The 15,907-nt window shown below is 44.3% G+C and overlaps 1 protein-coding gene across 2 annotated transcripts in view; it reads right to left on the bottom strand.

Annotated features, from left to right (window-relative positions):
• The window catches only part of LOC146194714 (uncharacterized), a 361,541-nt gene that overhangs the window by 165,107 nt on the left and 180,527 nt on the right, over window positions 1-15,907 (bottom strand). For both annotated transcript variants that reach the window (XM_084597512.1, XM_084597513.1), the window contains exons 11-12: window positions 11,196-11,305; window positions 9,333-9,383 (exon numbers count right to left, since the gene is read on the bottom strand). In XM_084597512.1, coding sequence (XP_084453638.1) covers window positions 9,333-9,383; window positions 11,196-11,305 — 161 coding nt within the window. The remainder of the gene's footprint in view (window positions 1-9,332; window positions 9,384-11,195; window positions 11,306-15,907) is intronic.

The raw sequence follows: 15,907 nt of genomic DNA, 5'->3' as shown, positions 1-15,907 counted from the left end.
CTCAAACATTGTCAGAACTCCACATGATCGTCATCACCATAAGCCAGAATATAGCCACTGTATGGCGAAGGCCTCTTCCATATTCCTCCAGTTACCCCGGCCCTGTGCTAGCTGCATCCAATTCACTCCTGCCAAATTCTTAGCCTTATCCACCCACCTAACTTTGTGCTGCCCCCTGCAACGGTTTCCATCCTATGGAATCCAGTTTGTCACCCTCAGCAACCATCGGTTGACCTCTCTTCTCATTACCTCTCATGCCCATGCAAATTTCTTCTTGATTTCCACTAGAACGTCACCAACATGACTTGTTTCTCTGACCCACTGTACACGCTACCCATTTATTAATGTTACTCATACCATTTTCGTTCCATAGTTCTCTGTGTTGTCCTCAACATAAGTAGATCCCTTTACGCTAGCATCCAAGTCTCAGTTCCATAGGTGAGCACAGGTAGAATGTAAGTGCTGTATATTTTCCTGTTGATGCAATCCCGGTACGCTGCTAGTCATCATCTGCGAGTACTTGCCAAATGCGCTTCATCTCAATCTTATTCTTCTTGATTTTTTCCCTTTCATGGTCCGGATCTGTGGTTACTACCAGTCCTAAGTAGACATATTCGCCTACCACTACCAGTGTTCACTACCTAATGTAAATTATTGTCCATTCCCGACGCTTTTGAACATTCCCATTAGTGTTCTGCATATTGATTTTCAAACCTACTTGACAGCTTTTCCTCCCTAGGTCATCAATCATTATTAGCAGATCATCCCCTGATATGCTAAGCAAGGCAATGTCATAAGGAAGTTGCAAATTGCTGAGGTAATCTCCATCTGCCTTCATCCCTAAGTGCTCCCATTCCCTTTTTCTGAATACTTCCTCTAAGCAAGCTATGAACACTACTGGAGAGATCGTGTCTGCTTTCCTGACCCTTTTCTATATAGGAATTTTACATTTTTTTATTCAGAACAATGTTTGGTTTGCAGCAACTACAGATATCGTTCAATACTTTCACATGCGGCTCGTCTACACCTGCATATGCCTGCATATACCACCGATGTTTCTACTGAATCGACAGCTTTTTCTCAATCATTTAATGAATTAATGTTATGCTTGGTCATCATGACTACATGTAGAGGTGTAGGCCTGAGCAACCTTCATTTTATATCATTCATTAAGCTTAATTACGATGGCTGCCACCATCTCCCCAATACAATAGAATTCTTCTATATTAAATTAATCTAGAAAGTTTGCCGAGTCGGTACAAATAGTTCATTGAAATAATGCACTACGCTAAAAAGACGAAGGATACAAACGTAATGAACAGAACAACCCCTGATCAATACGTGTTTAGTCCTTTTTTAGCGCAGTTCATTAGTTAAGTCACATCTCTATATAAGCCGCTATAGTTACCGACAAGGAGACCTACTTATAATTTCCGCCTTTCCGTTAAACCTAGATTAAAAAGAACATGGGCGCCTTTCATTATTTGCGTCATTTGGCATTCTAATTTCACTAGCCCTATGGTATCCTATTTCATGCACTCTAGCTCCTCTTGCAGCACTGCTAAACAAGCCGCATTAGCTAGGGTTTCAGCATTAGGCCTTGTCACTGTTACTGTTCAATGCGCGTCTGTCTGGAGCCAGAAATTATTAGCAACCCCGCTCCGTCACAAGTCCGACCGCCATCATGGTCAGTTGCACCGCAGCCGCTGGTGACTGGTGCAGGGATTTTATAGAGCTAATCATGGGAGGTTGCAGCCAATAATTGCACCAGGGTGACCAACCCCTGTTCTGGTAAGGGAGTGTGGTGCCAGGTGTGTTCACGGTCATCAGTTAGCAACCCCAAATCAGTTTACGCAATTCCATCGACATTCGGATTTTTTCGTTTAATGCGGGCTAGAATCGCGTTGCACCGGGATTCGAACCGCGGTATTCTTGCATGCGAGGCGAATGTTCTACCTCTACGCCACTGCTTCCTAGTTTGCCACATAGTCAAGCTTTTTGCTGAATGAGCGTCAGGGTCACTCTTTGCTCAGCGAGTTGACCGCCCCTCGATCATATTAGACAGTCGGTGTCAAATATGGAGCCATATGTCTTGTAGGAATGTAATCTTAAATGCAGTAGTTCTATTCGATTTAACGTACCTTTGCCTAGTAGCGCCAGAGCAGCTATTTCATTTTTGTAACCATGCAAATAGGCTGTAAACGTTTGGTGGGTGATATGCTCCATGAAAATACGCCAAAACTTCGAGTATATTTCGACCTCTGTGCAGTCTATCTTTGGTTCTCCTGCGTCCCTGCAGTCGTTTTGAAATAAGTGCGCTCTCTCCATTCTATGTTCGTGCGCGTGGAGGTAGCGCCACTGCGCATGTGCATACTTTATCGCTGGGCGTGACATGCTCACGGCTTGGTAGTGGGCCTTGATAAGGACGGCGAACAGCCAAGAACGGGTAAATTCCGAGAAAGCGCTGCTGGGACGCGGTAACGCTGTCAGCGAGCGGAACGATCCATCCTGGGGGAACACGGATGGCGAAGTGGATCCTTACTTACTCGGATAAAGACGGACGTGGTGCCTCCTAAGAAGGGTTAGGCTGTGTGCGTGAGTTGTTGACAGGCGGGATTCAATGTATCTCGTATTGATAGGGAACCCAACCTCAAGTTTGGCTGCGCGACTGCAGCGCTCGCTCCTCCGCAAGCGGCAAAATTTTGAAGCATTGGTTGGGCGGGGCGCTGATTCGGCGCTTGATCGAACGTGTTCCGGCGGCTTCGTGTGCTGCTCATAGAGAAACATATACGTAAAGAGCGGACACTTCCATAGGGCCCTGCGGCCGAGGAGCGCCAACGCCCCAAGCGGCTGGTCAGACCGCTAATTTCGTCCTCCGAGATTTTTGGCACGTGATTTGCTCTGTTTCGGTTCCGCTTTCGATAGAATGCTTTCAATTCTGACTTACCTTCAGCATTAAAATATTCAACTACATCGTCTAGACTTGCGCGCAAGTGCTTTAACGATGCCATGCATACGGACGTATTAAAGTTGTGGATCGCAATCTTATTACTGGAAATACCGGCAAGGTTCTCGGAGAACATAAGCGTGGCTGACTTAGTTCATGCAGGTTAGAATAATGCGATCAGAGCTGTTGTTATTGTAATTTTTTGCCGTTATTCAGCCGCTTTTTCAGTGGCACATAAGGAGGCAATGGTTCCGTACAAAAAGTTTATTTTCTTGTTTAAATATTGAATGGCACAGAAAGAATACTGAATCACACACTTTATAAAATACATCATATTACAAAGAGCAACAATACTGAAGGTATGGTGAAGCACGCGGAAAAGTGTCACGATTAAGAAATTTCGCATACCGGCTGTGTGTCTTTCCTCTAAAACATCAAGCGTGAAAACAACAGGAAAGGATTTGTGAACTGGTAGACACAAGTAAGGAGAGAAAAATGCAGGCACAGCCCGCGCGGAATTTCTATAAATCAGCCTAGATCAGTAGTCTGTTCAGAAATTTAAACACACCACACCGAATACATAATAGTAACCCAATGCTATGATTATACTCATGATCGCGGACAAAATTGCCCTCTGCCCGCATGGCAAAGGTATTACAGGGAATCCACTGTTAGCGACTAATAGCAGTAGGTGTCGTCAAAATGTAAGCCACGAACAGGCAGCAGCGCTTTTTAGACCCCAACGAGAATGCTTTAGCCGTGACAAGAAATTCGGCATGTAAACATGGTGCTTACGAAGCGGCAAAAGCCCATTCATTTTGCAAACACAGCGAAGTAAACACCATTCACAAAGCGATCCCAAATGCACAACACACACTTCTTGTACTGCCGAATAAAAGTTTGTGTTAAGATACATCTGAGCCACCGAAAAATTCTTTGTCTTAAAGCTGCCTTAGAAAATTACGCAGTCGAAGGAATGCACAAGTTCTTCAAAAAAACACGACCCAAAAACATACACTAACTGCACACTAAAAGTGCGTCACATCTCCTATTCTATGTTACACGTGCAAAATACGTTCACGTTGCGCCACAAACGACATCTTAGCGTTCTTAGCTCAAAAACAGTAAAATTATTTCTGCAGGCAAAAGGAAACTAGTTACCGGCCAAACAAGGCGACGCATTGAAAAGCACGGTGAGGTGGGCGTAACCGGCGGCACATGACCGGCTCAGCATCAACGTTTATATGCAAAGAGCAAAGAAAGCACTTCCGCCATGGAAAGCATACGCTTTGATGCAAGCCGGTGTACGTATGATAAGCTATCTACCTTTGATGCGGAGTGGAAGCGAACATCGCTACGCCGCCTCGCGGGTGGTCAGACCCTTACTTGCTCGGCCGCGAAAAGGCTCGAGTGTCCGCTCTTTACGTAAGTATGTTTCTCTATGGCGAGCGCGCGCAAAGCGAGTTGCTCCCGCGTGCAGAAGCTGCAAAGACACAAAAGTCTACGGGCGAGCTATTCACTCTGCCCGTCCGATTACATGGCGTTGGCCGGAGAGGGCGGTGTTGGATGGATGGATGGAATATAAGAGCGTCCCCTTTGAAACGGGCTGGTAGCAGTAGCTATCATGCTAATTTTTCTCCCTATATCTTAATTATTGATTAAGAATGGTTAACTAAACCATCATTCTATTTATTAAATTTTGTTCCTACATTACTAACATTATGCCACTTCTCTGCTTTTAAGCCACCAATCTTCCAGTCGTTTTTTGCTAGTTTCCACCGCCGGTTTATTCACCCGGCCACTGTTATCTCTAAACCCCAGATCTTCAGGAACAGTGATTGCGCCTGCACCAACTTCCGGATGGATACCATTACATTCGAGTATATTATGGGCAATTGTTTCACTGGAGGTTCCACATACAGCACATGCGTCATCTCCATTGTTAAATTTCTTTTTGTAGCTGCGTGTTCTAAGGCACCCTGATCTAGCTTCAAAAATAGGGCACTGCCTCTTGAGTTATCAAAGAAATCTTCCTTCCTGATCTGCATTTTCCATTTTCGGTATAATTCCACACTCTGTTCCTTTTCCATCGAATTTATCCAATTTTCACCTTCTGTGTTTTTCACCTGTTGCTTAATGCTCTTTATTTCTCCGTCCTTGTTACTAGCGTACTTGCTAGTTAGTTTCCTAGTTGTTTTCCTGCATTTGGGTCAACGCTTTTTAGGTACAGGTATTTAAATACTTTAGCTGCCCATCTGTTACTGTCCAATCTCCTCAGGCGTTCCTCATATAATATTTTACTCTGAGCTTCCCGTACTTCGAAAGATGCCCATCCCATATCTCCCTGTACCGCCTCATTTGTAGTTTTGCCGTGGGCACCTAGTGCTAATCGTCCAACGGATCTCTGATTTAAATTGTTTCTAATGTCGACTGTCCCTCTGATTTTAGGCACAAAACCGCATTTCCGAAAGTAAGTCCGGGCACCATAATTCCTTTCCAAATACCCCTCAAAACCTCATACCTATTGTATCCCCACAATGCCTTATGCTTCATTATCCCGGCATTCCTTCGCCCTTTGACCTTAAGTGATTGCTCATGCTTCATGTTGCTCATGCTTCATGCTCATGCTTCATGCTCATGCTTCATGTTGCTCATGTTCACTGCCGCCCGCAGCGCCACCCAGCGATGCTTGGGTCCCCTATAGTGTAATGCTCTAGAAGATTTAGCAGTGTGTCGACCGCGCCGCGAAATGCATGGGAGCGGGGGGCCGCTTTTGCGCTGACGGAGGCGCTGCAGCGCAGAGGGCGCCACCAGCAACTGGTGTGTCAGCCGTCAGGGCGCCCGCGTATGCGCGCTGTGTGGCGGGCGGATACCGTGTGCACTGTACGTTCTTGTTTGCTTGTGCGTCGCCTTGAGCTATTCGCGACAAGATTTTACAAATATGCCGGTTAATGAGGCTCAGTACTGTAAGCAATCACCTAATTTATTTTCCATTTTGGCCGTCGGCAACACCTCGGGGAAGCAACATGACAGGAGTTGGGCTTTGAAGAAAAGGGCGTACAAATTCAGACTCGCACAGCTCGCTTCACTCGCCGTACAGCTCGCTTTAGCATCCTAATGCACCTAAATGACGTCCAGAAATGTACTCGTTTTGAAAAAGAGGACAGTGTGGAGACAGGATGTATGAAAAAATCAAACATGCAACACGTGCGTTCGAGCGCTGACTAAAGCTGGCCACAGTGACCTCATTACCAAAACAGTCCAAAAATGGTATATTCCATTGTTTCACGCGCAAACTATGCGGTCTACACTACGTCACCTGAAGCCACAAGAGAAGTCGGTATTTAGTTCAAATGAATTAAATGTGGACTACCCCGCATGGAGGTATACATAGTAAGGACATGAAAAACGAACGACACCACTAATTAAAGGGCTACTGAATAACGTAACACAGTGGGTCAGGAAAGGTGGAAGAAGTGGGAAGTAAAGGTTTCACAGGAAAAAAAAATAGACGTGTCGAGGGAGGGAGAAAGGGGTTGATGGAAAGCATGCAGCGCAGTGAAAAGAACGAATGTGAACAAAGGTTTGGAATTTTCGTGCGGCACGGCAAAAACACGACGGAGAAGAAGGCAGGCAGCTAAAGACGAATAAAAGTGGAGATATATGAAAGACAATAAAAAAAAAAAGGAAAGAACCAAATGAAGGCCTGGGAAGAGGAAAGTAGTGCACAAACAGGCTGCAATCGAACGCGCATAAATATATAAGCGTCGAAATTTAAGAGTCAACTGTAAAACTGTACACTAATCTAAGAACAAACCATTTTCTTTTCTTTCCATAAGCTGCAACATTGTTGTAACGGGTAGCTTTAGGTACCCAGAGATGCGCGCGCTATGCTTAAGACATTTAATCTCAATGCACGTAGTTTGACAATGACAATTGTTCGAAAAAATGTCTAGGTAGTTTTTATTCTGCGTGGTCAAGCAACCGGTAATATGCAAGTCATTGCCCTCAGAAGATCTCTCTTGTCCTGTTTTGGTGCACATACGAAATGAAAAAAAAAAAAGAGATTTGAAAAAGAAAGAACGACGGAATATAGAGGATGCAGAGGCTATAGCAAACGCCTAATTCGCTTCCGCTAGATCATCCTTCTGCGAAAGAGAGGTTGTGAGGCCGGCAGGGTTTCTCGCCACGAGTAAAAACTGCGCCATAGGCTCGAAGCTAGGTAGACATTTACCTACAACGTTGGCTCGGGTGTACGGTCCTTTTGGACGCCTTCACATTTCAGGTTTTTCAACCTTCCTGTAAAATGTGGAAGTTCAAAAGTTTTACCTACCTGGAGCACCAGAAAGCTCACACTTGAAGTAATTAAATTTCATGTGTTTTTGCGGCTTCGCTCTTTGCGAAGTAAGCGAACTACGACAAAAGTTCCCAGAGGGAAAACAATTAAATTCCCTTGGAAGTATTCCCCGTGTAATATCAACCTTGTTGACAATTATAGCCTGATTAGTTCTGCAAAGAGTAGCCGCGGCAAGTAGCCCGACTGTAGTCTGGCAAGCAGTAGTTGGCGAGTATATCCAGTCGATTACTCGCATTTCATACCACACACTCGAAGAATGAACAGGCATTAATGTCCGCATTTGAATTCGGCCTTATATTATTGCATGCGCATTAGGTGCCCGTCATCGTTTTCGCTTTTTTTTTTCTCGGTGCGCGCCAAGAACTGCATCATACCTGCCAATACGAGGCGCAATTATAAGTGCTTTTTTGTTTTGCTCAGTACAGTTTGATGCCAGTAAAGCGTCCGCATTCAAGTGCCCAATATATGAACGTATTCCCTCGTAAACGTATGTGACAGGTTTAAGTTTTCATATTTTATCTGAAGTATTGCCCTAGCTGTACTTGACTTTTTTTTTTTTTTTCATCTAAACAGCTGGTTCACCCTTTCGTTAGCGGCACGTAAACAAATGTCCGCGATATATGTATTTGTTAATCGCGAACAAAAAAAATGAATGCTTGAGTCGTGTATACGCTCCTTTTTTTTTTTTGCCGGTAACGCAGTCCTTTAAATTTTCGCACACTGTATTTGCCAATTCAGTAAGTGGTGATTAGCTAGGGTACGTAAAGGACAACGATTACAGAATACTGGCGATTCAAGATAAACGTTGTTATGTATTAATAGCCTCAAGATGAAAAATGTGTTCGTAAATAAGGCTCGTAAAAAAATAAGGTGTTCCCAAAGAGCTTTGCTTCGCATGTATACTGTTTTTCTCCGCGTGTTAGTAGCGCTCCTCGGCCTTTATTCCCTTACTGGAAGAACGAATGCAAAACACCCTACTTCGTTGGAAGCATTAAGTACAAATTGTTTATCTGGACCACTTATGGCTGTCCGCAGGAAGAAGAAATGTTGAAAGAGTTTTCAAATAGCGATGCAAACATCGCGCGTTGCTCCGTAGGACTACCCAAGCGTGCACGGCGTCTCCAGATTAACGTAAAAGAATGGCAAGGATCAGTTTAGGAAGTTGGAATAAGTAGCCTCTTTATTAAAGATCGCACCAATTGCGTAGCGTGTGAAAATAGCTCCAAAGAGAACCGCGACCCTCATCTTTACCGCCACTATCCCCGCGGCCGCTACGCGCCGAGCGGCGAACGTGGCACCCCTGTTGCACGTCGCGCCCTCTCGCGGAAGTCGGTTCCTGTCATCGCAAAAGCGGCCCGCTCTCGGGCGCCGGTCGTCACACTGCCCAATATTCTATAGGAGCCGTTTTGCCGTGGCGCATTTGCTTATTCGCGCCCTACATAGTTTTGCTTGCCGCGCCGTGCAGTAGCACAATGCCCCTTTATTTTGTAATCGTGGCATAATGCTGACGCAAGCCTCTAATGCGTACTTCGCTTTACCGTGCCCTCCGATGTTGTATAATTCAAAAGTGATTTTGTTGACCAGGAATAAACCGGTATTTTTATAGGAACTGCGGATTTGTGACTCGTCGGGCGCGGCCATTTCTCGCGGACCCGTTTTCTAGATGGTGCAGCCTTCACATTCAATGCTTGTGACCTGAAAGTAGGTACAGCTTTTATCAAATTGTAGAAATCAGGGGGTATGCTTCTGAACCACGTAGTGGAGCTAAGTTAGCATTGATGGAGTTCTTCGGCATTGGAAAGTATTGGACAAAAAATAATTCCATCAAGAGATTCGGAAGACTGGAAATGCATTACAAGCCACACGTGGAGCTCGAAAATAGACCACCTGGGCTCTAGACGTTTGACAAAGACCGTACATGTTTGAAATTGCCTTTGTGCTTTGAATTCATCACAAATGATTTAGGCAAATGTCGCTTGCCGTTAACTCGTATGAGTCGATAAAAATACGGTACCGTACTTCACTTACCATTTCTTACTTGAACTTGGAAGTTCTCCAGGCGAACTGCTTTTTTCTGATCTAGGTTGCGAAGGCCGTAAAAACAAAAATCAGTGTGCAGCTTTGAATCCAAATTGTACTGGAAAAGGCTAAAAAACGTGTGCGAATCCTGGGAAGCACACAGATCGCTTGGTATTTGGTGCGGTATATTAGCGCCACATTAACAAGTTTCTGTTCTCTCAAGCAAGTACTTCTTTCTTTCAAAAGCTCGTAACTTGCATGAATTTATTTTGCAAGAAATTGCAAAACTAAAATTGTTGACTGGAGTGCTGCTATAATTTCTTTGCTAGAGGCTGCGCGAACGCGGATGTACTAAATCTGTTTTGGGGGAATATATTGCATCGTTATTCCGCGCATGAAGAACCGAATTCCCAGGAGTAAGGCTTAGGCGAACTGTATGCAAATGGGACAAGCACCAATAATTTAAAGACATTTTCTAATTGAAATATCTTTTACAAGCCCACCTTGGCTTAAGGTAGTAAGGAAGTTTCGTATCGGTCCGATGCTAAAAGAACTAGTTTATACCTAGGCCCAACGAGTTTCTATGTGTCTAGTAAAGCGAGCCCAGTGCGCTGAGCTCATGACAAGTACAGAGGAGACCGACACACTCATGTTTAGACAGCGTTCGCCCGCCCTTCCCGGCTTATAGCTAGAATTGAGTAAGCCAACTATATTCAGAGCTCAAGCAGGTTACACAGGAGCCGGATGAGAGCTTATACTGGACACACCGGGAGCATCAAAATTTCACAGTTATACCCTGTTGGGTACGGTGCTCATACCAGAGGTGAGCAGGTAATTTTTTAACTTCTAATTTCTTCGCTTGAAACTGCAAAGCGAAGATGCAAGAAAGAAGGCATAGTTTGCCGCCAACATACAACATATCTTCATAGCAGATACTCTATGTTGCAGCTCCTACCATGTTGGCTGCGTTTTGTAGTTTCATGACGTGACACATCTTGCTGATGAAATAGACCAATGCTGACAATTTATCACATCTCTTTCCCGCTAAAACCTTCCAGGCGTGTTTGTGACGTTCCACTAAAAACGCCCATATCAGTGACGCCTGCTTTTGCTGAAGCAAAGCCCTAATTTTATCCAGATGAAAGTAGCAATGTCAGTCCAAAGACCATAATATCCAGGGGAGTATTATTTCATATGAACTGTGTTATAGCGGTGGTTGCCGAAACTTCGCATTTAGGCTCATTTCTGAATCGTCTGATTATGAGTGTGTTCTGGAGCAAAAACAACTCTCACCTGGTAATCTAGAACTAGATGTTTATCACTAGCTCAAACTCAAACGCGATCGAAGACTAGTGCGTCGGATTGTGGAAATCACCTTGCGTAAGCCAAAACCACTGCCAGAACCCAGGCCTTCGTTAAGCTGTGCAAATAGCTGCACAGAAATAAGCATACTAATCCACGCATTATTAAACCAAACATCTACTACAATAAAAAAGCCATATTGTATTTTATTTCTGGGAAAGTAAGAAGAAACCCCATCGTCTTTCAATTATAACACTGCTTGGCGATGTCTTTCGTTCGTTTGTCATAATAGGACGCAATTTCCTATAACCTTCCTTGCTATATTTTGTTATAATAGATGGTTTTTATATCAAAGATACTTTCACTTTCTTAGATGCTTTAAAAGGAAAGTGAAGTCAATGAGAAGATAGAGAGTAGTTTTGCCAACAGTGGCCTTGCTTTGTAAAGGGGAAAATATTTCTAGGAGCTGACATAGCTGTGTAAGTAGTTGCAGGACACAATGCTTAATGTGATAATGCGTACTCCTGTCAGAAGTGGAGATTTGTATATGCTTTCGTAAAAACAACTTACAGCCATCAGGTGGGCACATGTACACAGGGCAGCAGCTTGGATAGCCGTCCGCTTTAATTCCATGTTCGATCATAGCACACTTATGTTGCGTTGTGTCTAATATTGGGCAACTGAAACAAGGATATCATATCGATGAAACTTTAGAGCAGTACATATACTCAATGCAAAAATCAAGCTCTGGAGTACTGCGTCGATTTTATTTTTCGCTCAGCCTCAATGTCAAACCTTCGAATGAAGCCATAGAAACCGGAGTTTTGTATCATTGTATAGGTTAAGGCAAATATATTTGAGCTGTACTAATTACATTTCTATTCATTTTCTTATTTATTTATTTACCTGTGAATAAACATTGAAATGCACGCTATTGCATAGCCTACGTTGCCTATATATTTGCAGGATACCAGTAGAGGGTATACCTTATCACTATGTACTTATATGTGACGACAATTTCAGCTTTAAGCCACAGAATGATGTCATGCGAAATATAATTACATTGGACTTCATATCAATGTTATTTCTGAAACTAGTTATAAATTGGTGACTAATAAATTATTAAAATTACTAATAAAGGTTTCGATATTGGAACATTGAAATGCATGCTGAAACATTGTCAAATATTCTTGCATAGTCTGCGTTATCCATATTTGCATGGCCCTAGTCGGAGGCAAACACTATCGTTATTTACTTATTTTACGAAAATGTGAGTTGTAAGCTACAGCATGATGTCACCTATTGTTGCATACCTTATGCAAAACAGTGCATTAAAGGGAGTCTTGTCTAGGCAATAAATATAAACGGTTGAAACTTTATACTATAAAACATTCAATTTGTTTGCTAGGCCATCAGGTCATATATTGTTGCATATCTTATATCAGGTGATATTGCAGTAAATTATTTGATGATCTCTAATCACAGCGTTAGTTATTTGGGATTGAACCGTGAACTTTATTATGAAGTTGTATACCGCGAAATCAAAAGCTAACAACTTAAAGCCGAACAAAACTCAGCTGTCGGCTGTCTAAACCGGCTAAAACATCATCAGAACACTTCCCATATTTTTTTATATTTGCTCAAATGTCCCCAGATGTGGACTGGCAGAACGGAATGGATGTTTGAGATAGGTTCCACCGTTTGTTGTTTCATATTGTATTACGCAAATTCCTTCTACATGCATTTTCTAAAGAGATGTGCATAAGGATGCCAAATGATGGATGACTTGTTTTACTACTTCCCTATTAACTTAGGATTTACCTGCATGTGTGCAGCACCGTAGTGAAGAGTCAATCTCATTTTCGCTCTGTCAATTCGGCTTGGCATTTGCACCCTGCGTCTTTCTTAAAAAGCGCGTCTCGAAGTGATTACAGATTATCTAGCATGCCTGTCACATAGATGACGCAGTGAAAAGTGCGCAAGGCTGCCGCAACCATGCATGGTATTTTATTTTCATTTTCATTTTTTTAGTCAGACTACGTAAGAAATGCAGTCGTGCCGTTCAAGTCCGGCATTCTTTCGCTGTCTTCTCATTCGATACAGCATATCAGTGAACGCCTTAATGACCTTCACATCGACAAATCTGGTGTTAAGTGAGTGGTGAATAACAGAGCCATGGCTTCGATTCTCCATGACGCGAACTGGAAACGTATTCCTCCACCTTACACAATCCTTGTAGCCCGCGCTGCTTACAGTGGTCAACGTTTTGAAATCAAACTTGTACATTTCACTATCATCACAAGATATACAACAGTGCCAACTGTGTTAAACCATTCGATGGCTTACGTATTCTTGCGGCGTGTTGGTTTATATAGGCTTCGCATATAAACCAACACGCCACACACACACGCACAACAAATTACACGCATTGCAATGCACGCGTCTCTGTGTGATCTCTAATCTGCGTGAAAAACCCGGGATAAACTTTGGTCTGTGCGGAAAACAAACTGATAAAATATTGCATGATTTTACTTGTTTCTCACACGAAAAATGTTCCCTTTGACCTGTAACGAGGCTTGTTTACAATCTAATGTGTGGGAATTCCTCTGAGACCGCTTGACTGCCTGGGCTCATCACAGCATTCAAAATGGAAAAACAACAATAATAATAATAATAATAATAATTAAAGACCACTGCAAAATCTGCATTGGACTAGTGCGAAAGCACGGATGCTGCTGTTGGTTGCTTCTGTCTGGGTGTAGTTGCTGAACTCACTTCTTGTTTGCCCATTTTGGTCTTTGGTACTTTCAAATTGCGCGCCAAGTCCTTCCTATGCCCGTTTTCGGTCATACATCCGGTTTCGTGACATCACCACATCACATCATCTAACTCACATTAATTCACATCTTGTTTACCCCTTTTAGTCTTTGGTGCTTTCAAATTGCGCGCCAATCTCTTCCTATGCCCTTTTTTTTTCATCTCTACTTCCGGTTGGGTGACGTTACATCCTTTACGCCATATCCACTATGGCACCCCTTTCTCTCCGCTCACCTTCCTCCCTTTCCTTACGCTCATGTGAGGTGTCCACAGAACGAGTGTGGCAGATACTGCGCTTTTCCTTTTCTGTGAACCAGCTATTTAAAGTAATTACTTAATTATCTTATTACAACATTACGTCACCCTATATCAATTGACACAACTCATTAACCTCGCTACTTCTAAATGACTCACAACCGCTGCGGACACGATTTTGCGGACACGGTCTGTGGACACGGCTTGCGGACAGTAATATTAGTATAAAAATATTAGTATAAAAATTAGATTAGTATATTAGTATAAAAAATTAGTATAAAAAAATATATTTATTTTAACAGAGGAGTTCGGGGCGCGCAGGCCCCTGGTCCTCCGCACAGCCACACTACACTCAAACGTTAATGTTCATACGGTTCATGACGTCGGTAGCTCGGTCTGTGGCGGTCTTTTTGCGGGACCGGGTTCTCAGAGCGTAGCAGGGTCTCCCGTTCCTCCCAGGTGGTGAAGTGCTCCAGACCCCGCGGGGGAGGACCAGCCGGGCATTGGAATAGAATGTGGGCGAGGGTGGCAGTGGGGTGTTGCAAAGGGTGCAGGAGGGGTCGGTGAGAGTGGGGTGGTAACGGTACCTAATGTAAGGGGATGGGAGGGTTCGCGTCTGGAGGCGGCGCCATAATGTTTGGTGGTGATTGCTGAGGAAGGAGTGAGGTGGGGGGTAGATCTGTTTCTCGAACTGGTAGGCCTGAGTCATCTCTTTAAACGTGTGCATGCGCTCCCGGGAGAACTCCGACGTGGGGACCACCTGTGCCCGGCGTATTAGACCTCGGGGTAAGCTGTTGGCGGCCTCGTTCCCAGGGTTCCCCAAGTGCGCAGGCACCCAGATAAGCTCCACGTGGCGGGGCGGGTTGGCAGCGTGCGAGGTTAGTATGCAAAAAGCAGAAATATGAACTCGCCCACGTGCGAAATTTAGTAGTGCAGTTTTTGAGTCTGTTAGTATATATCTAGCTTCCGTGTGGGCAATAGCAAGGACGATCGCTGCCTCCTCGACCACTTCTGAGGAGGTAACAGAGGGGAGGGGGAGTGTTGCAATGGCGCGGCCTGCGGACACGGTCTGCGGACAGAAATCTGTGAACATAGCGAAGTAATGCTATCGCATTATTAATATTATTTATTGTGCGAAAGGAATACCAAGTTCCTGAAGCGGTCCGACAACAAAAGCAATTGAGTCAGGGATTTGACCCGGCAATAGTAACCGAATGACCGTGCAATTAATCAACATCTACATATAGAATGATCATGTAATAGGAAGAGTGTTATCAACAAAAAGGAAAATCACAAAATAAGTCTCAACGCCAAACAACTAACGTGTACATATTAAAGAAATGGTGACGATGGATTTTTCCGTGTTGCAAAGAGCCAAGTGTGCATTTGAATGTCTTTTTGGATGTACCCGAGGATATCTCATCCGGTAACTCATTCAAAATTCTCGGCTCTCTCCTTCTTATTGTCACAGAAGTCAGTAAAACTGGGTAAACAGGTTTATGCAAAGACACCGGCAAAAGCAGGCACGGAACCGACTGGCCGGCGAGCACCGAGAGCGAAGAAGACGAGCGCGTGTCAGTCTCCCGAACTCGCCACATGGCTGTGCCAGTAAGATAACATTGCGGCATTGCCCGTCCCGGTGGAAAAAGCATCGTCCATACGCCGAGTGGCGAGGTCGATAATACCCTAGTCGGCGAGGATGCCGCGTTCACATAAAGTAGTTAAAGGAAGCAAAAAAAGACGCATGTAGCTTGACCTAGCGGGAGTAGAAGGGTTTCATCCTGGCGACATGTACGTCTGATTGATTGGGCATGCTGTCGAGATGAGCGAACAGTTCCTTGCGGGAGCACTTCGTAGGTGACGTCGCCACGGAGCAAGAAACCTTAAGGAGTGGAAACGACGCTGTTTGCGGCGCCCAGAAAAGGTCACAAGCCCGCGGCGCCACTATCATGCTAGCGGCGCCTATCGGCGTGGAAAGAAGTTGCCGCCGTTTCGGTTGCCAAGGCAACCTGTCCTGGGCCCGTATTCCGAGTTTGCGTCGTTATTTGAAAGCGTCGCTATCCCCCCGACCTCGAGCAATCTGATTGGTGGTTCCGGTTTCGTATTGGCAACACCCAGTTCCGGCGTTTGGACCAATCAGATGACTCGATGTCACGTGAGATAGCGACACTACGATAACGACGCAAACGCGGAATACGGGCCTAGGTTTC

The sequence above is a fragment of the Amblyomma maculatum genome, chromosome 3 (assembly GCF_055883805.1).
Source record: "Amblyomma maculatum isolate TAMU_Amacu chromosome 3, ASM5588380v1, whole genome shotgun sequence".
In the NCBI taxonomy this organism is placed as follows: Eukaryota; Metazoa; Arthropoda; class Arachnida; order Ixodida; family Ixodidae; genus Amblyomma; species Amblyomma maculatum.
The sequence above is the reverse complement of the archived record's forward strand: the minus strand, read 5'-3'. Positions and strand labels throughout refer to the sequence as shown.